Source organism: Canis aureus, chromosome 8 (assembly GCF_053574225.1).
Source record: "Canis aureus isolate CA01 chromosome 8, VMU_Caureus_v.1.0, whole genome shotgun sequence".
In the NCBI taxonomy this organism is placed as follows: domain Eukaryota; kingdom Metazoa; phylum Chordata; class Mammalia; order Carnivora; family Canidae; genus Canis; species Canis aureus.
In genome coordinates this window covers 35,643,038-35,655,342 of record NC_135618.1, presented here as the reverse complement: position 1 = coordinate 35,655,342, position 12,305 = coordinate 35,643,038, and the positions used below count along the sequence as shown (strand labels likewise).

The 12,305-nt window shown below is 52.9% G+C and overlaps 1 protein-coding gene and 1 long non-coding RNA gene across 4 annotated transcripts in view; both read right to left on the bottom strand.

Moving 5' to 3' along the window:
* The window catches only part of AHCYL1 (adenosylhomocysteinase like 1), a 38,995-nt gene extending 36,619 nt beyond the window's left edge, over window positions 1-2,376 (bottom strand). Inside the window, exon 1 of one of the 3 annotated variants that reach the window (XM_077905796.1) lies at window positions 2,198-2,376. In XM_077905796.1, the coding sequence (XP_077761922.1) occupies window positions 2,198-2,317 (120 nt within the window). In that variant the 5' untranslated portion in view covers window positions 2,318-2,376. Of the gene's footprint in view, window positions 1-1,863; window positions 2,025-2,197 lie in introns of those variants that run through there. The other 2 variants (XM_077905798.1, XM_077905797.1) reach the window with 2 other exon arrangements.
* A 3,779-nt stretch (window positions 2,377-6,155) lies between these two features.
* On the bottom strand, window positions 6,156-8,333 carry LOC144318083 (uncharacterized). The gene is made up of 3 exons (XR_013383937.1): window positions 8,049-8,333; window positions 7,727-7,806; window positions 6,156-7,435 (listed from the first exon to the last, which is right to left on the bottom strand). It is a non-coding gene; the product is annotated as an uncharacterized LOC144318083 (long non-coding RNA).
* Window positions 8,334-12,305: the final 3,972 nt, after the last annotated feature.

Genomic DNA, 12,305 nt, shown 5'->3' with positions numbered 1-12,305 from the left:
GGAAAAAAAGTAATTAGTCATCATAAATCACTTTAATACAAAGTGCTATGCAAATACTAAACAACAGAGCTAAGAGCAAGATTAGAGAGAAACAAGGGGGTAGGTACACTGACCAACAAATGGAAACTTATGACAGTCTTCCCACAATCCTGGCAGAAGATGCTCATTTCAGCTAACGGAATGAGTCTTTAAAATCATCTTTATTTGGTTTGACAATAATACACATAACAATATTCCTCCTAGGAAGAATAGGGGAGAAGGAATATTTATTCCTGGTAGGTTGTCCTATGGACATCTCAATTACTAGTTAGCCAGGAGGGCAATTAATATTTAAATATCTACTAGAGGGATCCCTGGGTGGCGCAGCGGTTTGGCGCCTGCCTTTGGCCCAGAGCGCGATCCTGAAGACCCGGGATCGAGTCCCACGTAGGACTCCTGGTGCATGGAGCCTACTTCTCCCTCTGCCTGTGTCTCTGCCTCTCTCTCTGTGTGACTATCATAAATAAATAAAAATTTAAAATAAATAAATAAATAAATAAATAAATAAATAAATAATCTACTAGATCCTAGATGTAGAGCTAGGCACGATACATACACTGGTGAACAAGATTACCTGCCTTTATTCAGTTTACAATCTACAATACAAACTGTCTTGGCAATTGCAACAGCATGGGATAAAATTAAGGCAAATAAGAATAAAGGCGCTTAATACCTGAAGCAACTAGACAAAGAGGACAGTCTAATGGGGAGAGGAAGAGTTCAGGGAATTAGGATACCAGGGCTTTTCCCTAACTCCTCATAGGTTATTATCCTTAAGCATTCTTAGAAAAGCTGTGTCTCCAAATAGTGCAGATTACAGGTACTGTCCCAACAAAGCAGTCAGCTGAACCGAGAGCACTCAAATCAGACACCACAGAATCAGAAGATCTTCTACTACCTTTTTAATGCATTCTATTGATAAGTTTCTTAATTTTGTGGGAAAGCGGAGCTACAGCACACAACAGCGACCTGTCTTTTCAATCCTTCATTTGATTTCTGGAGTGGTAGATTATCCTCCTTTAAAAACAAAGTCATCGCTCCCAGGATGACAGCTTAACGAATTCAGGTCTCAGGAACCTCAAGGACCGTAACTCTTCCTGCAAACCTCGCTTTACTTAGCTTACACAAGCGCTGCATCCCATCAAACACTGCAGGCAGAGACAGCCTCGAACGAAACACTGTCTTTACAGGAGGGCAATATTTATCCAGCTCCTCACTGGTTCAGAAAGGTCACCTCTTTGCAAAGGTTCTCGGGTCCACTGTTCCCTGGGTGCCAGGTATGTGGAAAGTCAAGATGTGGTTGGCAGCCAATGCTCACAAAGCACTTGGGACCCCAATTCCACCAGAGAGCTAGGTAAGACTAAAAGGTCGTTACTTAATCTTTCACGACAAGAGAATCAGAAGGGTGTCCTTTGAGCTCAACTCGCAGCACAATAGCCTAAAGTTGTTCTGCCTCAGTTAAGTGCAGTCAAGAATGAGCAATCGTTCCTTGCCACCCACCCTCCAACCCACCCGGGCTCCTTTCTCAAGGGATGCCTAAGGGATCTATTCACATGACTACAATCAACCTGTATTCATGGCGGTGCCTGCTGTCACCAACCTCCAAACGTTAGTATCTCACATATGCCGAAGCAACTGGATGACCCTGGAAGGTGAAAATCATACTTTCAAGTCCACACTGCCCTCGCTGCTTTCGCCTGCGTGAAACAGCTGGCTTCAGGTCTTTTCCCTCTTGCCTCCAAGCTGAGCACGCAGCTGCCGGGTAAGCCGGCCCGGGTCCCAAACATCTGCCCACAGCAGCCCCGCCAGCCTTACCCCGCTCACCTGGGGGTCTGCACGGCGCCTTCCCGGGGGCAGGTCACGAGGTCCGCCGAGTCGGCCCCCCGCCCCCGCCTGGCCCTTCATCCGGGAAAAGTCAGCCGCAGATTGAAGGCCCGGCCCTTTCGGGTTTCATAAAGATCCCGGAGGAGCAGGGCCGAGGGACAAAGGAAAGTGGGGCCAGCGGCGGCCTCTGCGGCTCGGGGCGGCCCGGGGCACTGCCCCCCGCATCCCCCCCCCCCGCCCGAGGCCCCGCGCCGCCTGCAGCCCGGCCGGCGCCCGCTCGCCCCCCCGCGCGAGGCCCCGGCCCAGGCCCCCGCCGCCACCGGGGCCCCCGCACCTTCTTGGGCGCCTTGGTGACGGTGGCCATGAAAGAGTACTTCTCGGCGTCCTCAATCTCCTTGGCCTGCTTCAGCTCCTCCCCGACCCCGGGCAGCGGCATCGCGTCAGGCATCGACATCCCCCGGCCGGCCCGGCCCGCGCGGCCCCGCCGCCCCCGCCTCGTCCCCGCGCGGCGCCCGCCCGCCGCCCGCCTCGTCCCCGCGCGGCGCCCTCCGACGCGCGCCCGCCCCCTCCCGCCGGCCCGCGCCCAGCCGCGGCCGTGCCTACGCTGCGGCGGCCGGGGTCTCGCCCGCTCGGCAGTCGGCACCGGCCGCTCAGCGACGGCGGCGGCAGGAGCGCCCGGGGCTGCAGCGCCGAGCTCCGGCCCGCCCGCGCCGCCACCTCCGCCGCACGCCGACACGCACGCAAAGTAAGGGTAGAGGGCGGTGACGCCACGTCAAGTACTGGCAGCCCGAGCGGGGCGGGGCCGCGGCGTCCCGTCCTGACGTCACCACGCCGGACCGGCGGCAGAAGCCCCGCCTTCTTCCTCCTGCCCCGCAGGTTCCCAGAGTGAAGCGGGACGTTTCCGCCGCCAGGTGGCGGCATCCGCCCTGTGAGCGGCGCGTGGTTCCGGGCCAGGAGGCCTGGGGACTTGAGCGGGGGCAGTTGGGGCTGCGGGTCCCCGCTCGGCCGGAGAGGGGCGAGGGCGGGCTGCTGGGGAGCCCGGAGCCCCCCGCGACACGTTCTGCAGCCGCGCCAGGGAGTGCGGGGGCCGAGCCGCAGAGCCGCCGAGCCGCCGCCCCTCCCCCCGCGCGCCGCGGGGCCCGCCGCAGCCCTCGGCCTTCCCACGACCTTGCGGGAGCCGCCAGCCGCCAGCCGCCAGCCGCCTGCCGGGGAAGGCCCGCCCGGGGACGTCGTCGGGCCGGCGGGGTCCGCGAGGGTCCGGCCCGCCAGGGCGCCCTTGCGTGGCTCCTCTGCGGGGCGGTGGCCGCAGCTCGTCCCAGGGCCGGGCGACCCCACCTGGAGCCTGCTGTCAGCCCGGGTAGCGAGTCCTTTGAGGCGTAAGCGGCCTTGGCTGAGTGCCCACGTCCTGTGTCCTGTGGAAAGTCCAGGGCCCTCCCCAAGAGTTCTGTGACTTACGGGGGGACCTAGATCTCCGTGGTCGCCCCTGGCTCTAGTTTTCTGCCTCATCTGAGGTCTTATTCACCTTCCCGCTGGTGTGGCCATTTTTCAGTTCCTGCTGTCAATTCAGATACGGAACACAGCCCTGTCTGCTTTCAGCTCCCACCCCTATTCCAAAACAACTGCAAAAATAATGCCGTAACATGTAGCAGAACTTTAATGAAGGTTTGTGGGCCACAGGGGAGAGATTACATCACACGGCAAACAATTTAAAGTCACATTTCTGAAATGTTCTGAGAAGTGATTTTGGCTACCCTGTCACCTGGGGTTTCTCCCTGGCCACACCACCGCACTAAGCTCCGCGAGCCCACTGCTGTCTAATGTGGCTTCCTCCTGTTACTCCCTTTTTAAATTTAATTTTATCTTAATTCAGTTAATTAACATATAGTGTATTATTAGGTTCAGAGGCAGTGTTCAGTGATTCATCAATTGTACATAACACGCAGTGCTCATTCCATCACGTATCCTCCTTGCTACCCATCACTCAGTTACCCCCACTGTTACTCCCTTCCCATCCTTCCACCTCCCTCTCTCCTCCTTGACTGACTCTGGGAAGCCAGATTCCTCTCTACTGTGATGAGTAATTCAGGTCCTCCCAGTGCCCTTTTCTCAAGGGCTCCACCAAGCCCACCTCTTTATATCCAGAAGCCCACCAGGTCTCTGACAGGCTCAGCTCTTTGAAGAAAAGAGCTGTGCCTTGAAATGACATCTTTTTTCACTGGTTTGTGTTCAAGATTGGGGAGGGTGTGAAATACATGCCTCTTGGGGCCCCGGAAATCTTAGTCAGAGAAGCCCATGTTCCAACCGCCCCACCCCATGGGGCCACGTGTTTGAATTGGGCTTTGGAAATGGCCAATGGGGTGCATGCTTCTGCAGATCCTCATCTTCGCTGTTGGGATTCACTCAAAGGTCCCCAACTTCCCTCTCAGGGGTATTCCTGTATCAGAAGGGACAGAGAGCAGGGGGACCAGAATACCAGATTCATTCACATGGGTACCACACTGGTACCTTCCTCTTTATCTCTCAGCTGGGGCCAGGAACCATACTTGCCCACCCAGGAGTCTTTGGACCTACAGCCTAAAGTAGCTTGCAGCCCATGAGTTTGCCCAAATGTTGTCAGTGTCCAAGGATCAGAGGTGCTTGCTCAGAGAACAGAGGCAGAGCCAGTTGGAACAGAAGTAAAAACTTCATATCCCTAGAATAGGAAAGCATGTGACTTAGGCTAGCTTATTAAAAAAAAGAAAAAACAACAAAAAACAAAAAGCACACAAAAAAGTAGATGTGTCTGTCCTCTGGATTTGATTTTTAAAATTCCCATTGTCTGAGGGCTTTGTCTCTCTGAGCCCAAATTTTGCCATGGGTCCTAGCAATCAGACTGTGAGACTCCGTGAGAGGGAGGTTCACCACTCTGACTCCTCCTGAATCAAAGTAAGAGGTTTTCCCTAACACCTCACTCATGGAATTGGCCGTTGCTGCTGCTGAGGATGCTCAAGGCAGAGTCGGTCTGAGATGAAACAATACCCTTGCAGTTTGAACCAGGAAGGAGACCAGCAGGTCTGACTCCACTTACCTGAGTGCCTGGCCCAAGGGGAGGCAGGGGAGGCTGAGCTAGGGGAACTGGGTTCTTAGAATGGAAGGCAGGAGTGATAGTACTCCCTGCCTGGAAAAAGCAGCAGACCTATGTGGTTCATGTCGGGCCAGGGCCCAGGGCCCAGGGCCTTCCTGGAAATCAGCCTGCTGCAGAGGACATGGTTGGCTGCTATTGCTCCCACCATGTGTGGACCAGGGCCCGAAGAACTCACCCAGCCAGAGAGTATGATGACAGAACATGGGTGAGAACTGTTGCATGCTGCACCCTCTCCCTCCTAGATGGTCCCACTTGGCCCAGGTAGGGGGGTTGCCTCTCATGGATATCAAGAAATGACCTGTGCTCAACCTGCCTACCCACCTATCTGACTCAGCACCTTTGAGCTAAGTCAGGTAGGTGAGTCAGGGCTCTTTCTCCTGAACGGCACCATCCATACACAGATAAGAACAATGACCAGGAGCCAACGTTTGAGAAGAATAGAGCCCCAAGGCCAGGTACACCTGCTGTGTGTGCGGAGGGAAGGTGTCAAAGAGCCTAGGGACCAGAAGGGACCCTACTCTAGAAAAGAGTAGCCTGAGGGTAGAAATGAATTAGGAGATGCTGTCCCCAGAAATGTGGTGGCACTGGGGTATCACCCATAGGCTTGGTCTTGTTAATGAAATCCACTCTTCTGTCTTCCCAAAAATTGACTCTCCACATTCATTCATTCATTTTTTAAAAAATATTTTATTTATTTATTTGACAGAGAGAGAGGGAGAGAACACAAGCAGGGGGAGCAGCAGGCAGAGGGAGGAGGAGAAGCAGGCTCCCCATGGAGCAGGGAGCCCAACACGAGACTTGGGTCCTCGGATTCTGGGATCATGACCTGAGCCAAAGGCAGATGCTTAGCTAACTGAGCCATACAGGCGCCCCTCATTCATCTTTTTAAATTCACAAAATATGCGTCAAATGTTGAAGATGTGCCAGGAGCAGCACTAGATATTGGGGTTACAGAGACAAAAGACGTACTGATCTGGGATCCCTGGGTGGCGCAGCGGTTTGGCGCCTGCCTTTGGCCCAGGGCGCGATCCTGGAGACCCCGGATCGAATCCCACGTCAGGCTCCCGGTGCATGGAGCCTGCTTCTCCCTCTGCCTATGTCTCTGCCTCTCTCTCTCTCTCTCTCTGTGACTATCATAAATAAAAAAAAAAAAAAAAAAAAAAAAAGACGTACTGATCTCTACCAGGGGACAGATGGTGGGGATATGGGGGAGTGGCGGTGGGGATGAGCAGGAAAAGCTTTGTAGAGGCAGCTGCTCCTTGGGCTGACTCTTGACGTAAGATAAACAGCTTGACAAGGTAGAGAAAGGATAGCATGAGAAGAGGCAGGGCAATGAAATGACTTGGTGTATTACGGGCACTGTAGGTGTTTCGGTGCAGGTGGGGCACACAGGGCAAAGTGGAACAGAGTGAGAGCTGAAGGTGGAGCCAGATCCTGCACTGCCTGGCAAGCTGTGGGTAGATGGTGCTGACATCCACCAGGATGAGGAACCTGGGAGGAGAAGCAAGGCTGGGCAGAGGGGCTGCTGAGATAAGGAGTCAGCTTCAGGCATGTTGAGCTTGATTTGTCTGTGGAGTGAACTGTCCCGGAGTCCCAGGGGATCCTGGGTTGGCACCTTTCACACCTGCTTGCTCCCTGCCAGGCTGGCTCCCAGCCAGGGTGAGCTTCCTCCTGGAGGCCTTTCACCTTCTGTAGGCTAGCCTCTCCTCTCTTTAGACCGCCGAAATGAAAGGTGCAGAAAAATTGCAGGAGATCTTGGATGACAACAGAAGCAAGGAAGCAAGGCTCAGTCAGTGGCTCTGCATTGGGTGGATTGCCTCCCATCTTCTTTCTGTCCCGGGCCCTCCATGTTGCACAACTCTGGGAGGCACCATTGACATTGTAATTGATAGGAAGGGGGCTCTGGAGCAGGACTCCCAGATTGCTCTCCGGGCCCCAAAGGGCTCCCCAAGGCAAGGCTCCTAGCTCCACCTCTGCATCTCAGGCACTGGCTCCGCAAGCATGCCTGGCTCCTGCCTCCCACTCAGCTCCTTCCGTCCCCATGTCCTCTCCCCGCCTTGTAACTCTAGCCCTTTGCGGGAAGATGGAAGTCCCCTGGGGGCCTTCTCCTCTGCTTCTTATGATCATGTTTATTATTTATTATAGTTTTGAGCATTATAGGAAAGGAAAACCTGTGAAGATAAAAATCTCTTTGCCTCAAAGTTCACTTCTCTTTCTTGGCCATTTGCAGAAGAAGCTTGCTTTTACATACCTGTGATCAGTAGGTGCATGTCACCTTGTGTTCTGCTTTGATCAGATTACAATATTTTGAAAACACATATTACCACATACAGAGATTGCTTACATGCTTGTTCTTGCCAGCATTTCCCAAGTGCTCCATCATCTTGCCATGAAAGTTGGCTTCATCGCGCTCCCAGCGCTGGCCCCTGGTTTCCAACTTAGTGCAATCTGAATAAAGAGTGTGTCAGAGTAGGAGTCAGAGTGGGATAGGCTTTCAAGCAAAACAGACAAGGTTGGGTCACGGCACCCGGGTCCTGCCGGAGAGAAGGAGCAAAAATGTAAATAGTGGGGCCAATGGTCCAGGCTGTAAATAGGAACTAGGGGAAGTCACCTTTCCACCACGGGGGATGTGAGGCCCCATGCTTGGAACTCTTGCTGGCTGACTCACAGCGGGGAGCTGCGTGGTGTGGAGGGAAGCCCGGTAGAAGGACATGTGGCCCCGCAAGTCTTAACTCTTACCATTTTGGCTGCTGGAATCCTGGGCCTTTCTGGGCTTCTGTTTCTTCAGGCAAAACAGGAGGATAGCTCTCCCTCTGGGGCTTGTGATGATCCAATATAATAAAATAATAAATACAAAAGAGCTTTGAACAAGTATTGTACAAATGGAAGTTACCAAAAGGTGACTCTAGCTAAAAATCTGGAGGGAAAGGTGTAATTGTCGAGAATTTGGAATTTTCACTGTGCACCGCTTCTCAGAAAGAGGAGGAGCAGCAGCAACCTGCTCATTTTGGGGAAGGTTGTCCGTGCTGGTGCTGAGTACTTGTTTATGTTGGGATCCTACCTCCTTGAGAAGTGTTGAAGTGTCCTTGTCCCAGCCATGAGCAACTGCCACTGCCCTGGCCCAGCCTGGGGTCTGGCTACTGTGTATCCAGCAGCCCCTCCAGACTTCCTCCAGTGCTATCTTCTGTGTTGGGCCACAGAGCCTGATGTATCTTTCTTCAATTTGTATTTTCCAAAACTGCAGCCCATAAAAGTTAAGGCTGAGCAAGCATCCAGTAATTGTAAACAATGTTCAATGTTCAAGGAATCTGTTTTGTTTTGCTGGTTCTTTGTGCTACTTTGTGTACTTTCCTGTAAGAGAGAGAGAGAGAGAGAGAGAGAGTGGTAAGGAGTTTACCAAAAAAGCAGATTCCAGAAATTGTGAAACTGGCCTTGGGCATCAGCCTGCACCCAGGTCTTTGCCAGTTATTTATTAAGCACACACTTTGTGTCAGGGTATGTGCCAGATGCCAGGGAGCCTGCAGTCAACCAGACATTGTTCCTGTCCTCATGGGGCTTAGAGTCAATGGTGGGACTTTGTCACAAAATCCACCCATACCTTTCCATGGAGGGGCCTCCATCCTCGCTTGCTCCATGTGTCCCACCTTGCAAAGTCCTTTTGAGAAGTGAACTGCATTTACCATGCCAGACCCCAGGGCAGGGAGGAGGATGGCAATCCAACTCCAGAGTTCACGTCGACTTAGCCACCCTTGGCTTTGTCCTGAGTCTTTTAGAAGTTTCTGGAATACTGTCTCCCTGGCATATATCCTGTCCTAAGACGATGGAGAGTGGGCTGGTGAGGCGGAAGTGCCAGCTTGCTGGGACCAGAGACTGCACTGCCTGTCTGCTCCGCCTCTCACTTGGCACTGGCTCCCCACCTGCCACCAGCCACCTGCCCCTAGCGCTGGAAGTGGTCTCAGATTTGGAAGAGACAAGAGGTTTGCCAGGTTGATGAGATCTGCTGTTGGGGGCTCAGAGAGGGATTTGCCTTGGCCGGAAGGGCACTGGGGCTGGATGCAGTGGGAGAGCCAGATGCTGCAGCTCCCTAAGTCTCTGGTGGCCCGGATCCTGCCCCTTTTGCCCCAAAGGCCCTGCCCCGCTGCCGTTGGCTTGTTGGAGTGGGAGCAGTGTGGTCAGCCGTCTCTTTGGAGGCTGCTGCTGGGTGGGAGCCCGCCTTCCTCACCCTCTCTGATGTGCAGGGCGGGCCCCATTGCATCACCCTTGGAGCCTCTGCTCCTGGCTTTGCAGCCAGCTGGGCCCCTGGAGGAGGGACTCTCCCTGTTTTTCAACAAACCCTTAACCATTTCAGCCTCCCAGGCCTTCCTAGAGCCGACCTAGATTCCCAGCGCTGCCCCTCACAGCCTTCTGTGTGATCTCGCCAGCCTCTCTTCTGCTCTGTGATGCCCAGAAGTTCTGCTCAGGCGGCCTTCTGAGGGCCGAGGGCTCCACCTTAGGCTTTGTGAGCCTGGACTCTTCCCCAGGAAAAGAGTTAACCTCCCTCATCCCCACCCTCAGCATTTGTCCCATTCTGCAGCAGTGAGGAAAGGCTCCTCGGCCTCTCACATGAGCTCATGCCACTTCCACACTCCAAACAGAGCCCGGACAAAGGGTCAACACCACATTTTAGACCAAGAGCAACAGTGAGGCCCAAGTGGAGACCAGGAGCTTGGACAGTAACCTGTCTCCACAGCCCTTCCAACCATTTTCTGCAGACCTGCTTGGGCCTTCGACCCCCCCCCCCCCCCCCCCCGCCCCAGGGACCCAGGAAAGGGGTAGGTGGGGCTAGGGTTCTAAGGGACCCATGGGGCCCTGATGGAAGAGTCCCTAGTACACAATGTTTCCCTGTTCCCGCTTGGGTGGTGGGGAGAGGAGGGAGGCAGAGAGGGCCTTCCAGGCAGTGAAGCCCAGGCCACATTCCCGCTCAGCCCTTTTATCTCGCTGCCCCAGCACTCCTTTCATTGCCCCACCCATTCCAGGGCCTGAAATAGTCTGAAACTTGAGCCAAGCCTAGGCGCAGGTCCCAATTTTAGTTCCACAACATTTGGCTGTACCTAACTCGCAGCATCCTGGGCTGGGGCCTGTGGGGGACACAGAGAGGAGTGAGGCCCAGCCCCTGCCCTCAGGGAGCTTGCAAATGTACCCTGATGACTGTAGTCACAGGCAGAAGAGGCCAGAGGAAGAGGAAAGAAAGAGGCTTTCTTTGGGGGCGGCCTCCTGGAGAGTCCTTCTTGTTGAATTTAAAAGGGCCCCTCGGATTTCCTTTCCACAGGCAGGAGGGATGGCCACTCATTCTAGAGGAACAGCAAGAGCAAAACTCTGGAGGGATAAAACTCAGAGTATGTTCTGGAACACAGCCCATAATCTAGTTTGACTGGAGCACATGGGAGAACACTGAGCTGCTTATGGTTTCCATGGATAGGTCATTTAGTTTACTGGTGAGTTGTCTTGACTTCTACAGGCTGAGGACTCCAAGAGGCAAGGACTTATAGGTCCACAGAACTTTACAGACTGGAAAATGGAGGCACAGGGAGGTAAAAGAACTTGCTCGGAGTTAGAAAGCACAGTATGACAGAGAGAGGACTGGAACCAGGGTCCCCTACTCCTGTCCAGTTCTGGTCTCTTAATCCAAAGAGCTTAATCCGTGGAGCTGACCGGCCAAGCAGACTTTGCCACTGCTTACCAGGCCAAGAGATGTTTGAAATGAACAGCCAGTGATCAAGGATGAACGAAGATTTAGCCACACAAATGTCTCTCATATTGTGGTGCATAAGTGAGGAATGAATAGGTCTGTGACACTTGATGGGGAAGAAATGCCAATATTTTTTATTTTGCCAGGTTTATTTCAATCTGATCCCAAGGCCCATCCACAGTTGGTGAGAAGTTTAAAATCATTATTAGGTCCTCATCCCCTGGTCCATTGGATTAAAAACAAAACCAAAAAACCCCCAAACAAAAATCCCCAAACAAGCAAACGAAAGTTTTGATCTTGTAAAACAGGGCAGCTGGTCCTTATCCAGTGGAAATAGTGACAGTTACATCTGCTTCTTGTATACATGCTGAATGCTGGTCCTTCCTGTCTGTGAATACTGCTTCCTCCTCATAGCCATCCCACACCAGGTTTCACCACCTGAAGGGTGCGGGGTCAGGGACTATGTGTTCCAGCTGGACAACTTCTACTTGTGGACACCTGCGATCTCGCACCTTCTTCTCAGGTACTGGAAGTCACTGTCCCACAGGTAAGGCTTCTGCTCCCCCATTGGAAAACCATCTCCTTTCCCCTTGACCTTCAGGACTGGAAGCTCTGGCCACCCTTCTGGGAGGATGTGGGGAAAATACTTCACATTCTTTCCTGAAGAGTCTATGGCCGAGAAAACCACATATAGCTTATTTCTCAATCACATTATCCCATCACATTAAATGTCCAATTAATCACCCCTTCCTACTTCCAACAGCAAAAGAAAAGTACAGCATTAGGGTACCAAAAATATGGTCAAGGCCATATCATGCAAGAATGCTTAATGACTTGGAAAGATGCTCATGATAAAATTGCTAGCTGAAAATGGCAGCTTTTAAAACAACATTACGGTGTTGTAGGTGGAGAGAGACTCAGTTTTCCACCCATGAATGGTGAAAACCCAGCTCCTGCCCACTGTGTGTCTCTCCTGAGTGTCTTCTCTACTTTTACACAGAATATTTTGTTTCTGGTCACCAAATGTGTAGAGGTTTTTCACCACAATAAATGACTCCTTGCCACACCAGCCGGGTTCCCACAGTTCAACCCAATCCCACCACCATCTACCAGGAGACAGCGTCAAATCCCACATGTTAAGGGCTCAGCCCCACAACACTGAAACCCCCACCGCCCCCAGCCCCACTTCAGATGCCAGCTGCATGCTTAGGCTGTCACTTGTGCTTCTGACCAGGCAGCTGTGGACCAGAGATTCCAATGACCCCTCCTTGGGTTTGAGCTGTTCACAGAACTCAGAGAAACACTGACTTGTATTTGCCAGTTTCTTATAAAAGGAACACCCAGATGGAAGAGATGCCCAGGGCGAGGTATGTGGGAAGGCACATGGAACTCTTCCATGCTTTCTCCGAGGGCCGTTCTCCCTGCCATCTTCATGTGTTCATCAACCTGAAAGCTTTCTGAGTCCGTACTTGTGGGAATTGATGAACTTTTTACCACAGGAGTATGATCGATCATTAGCTCTACTTTCAGCCATACTTTCTCGAAGAGCTTGAAAATTCTGAGCTTCCAATCATGGCTTGCTCTTTCTAG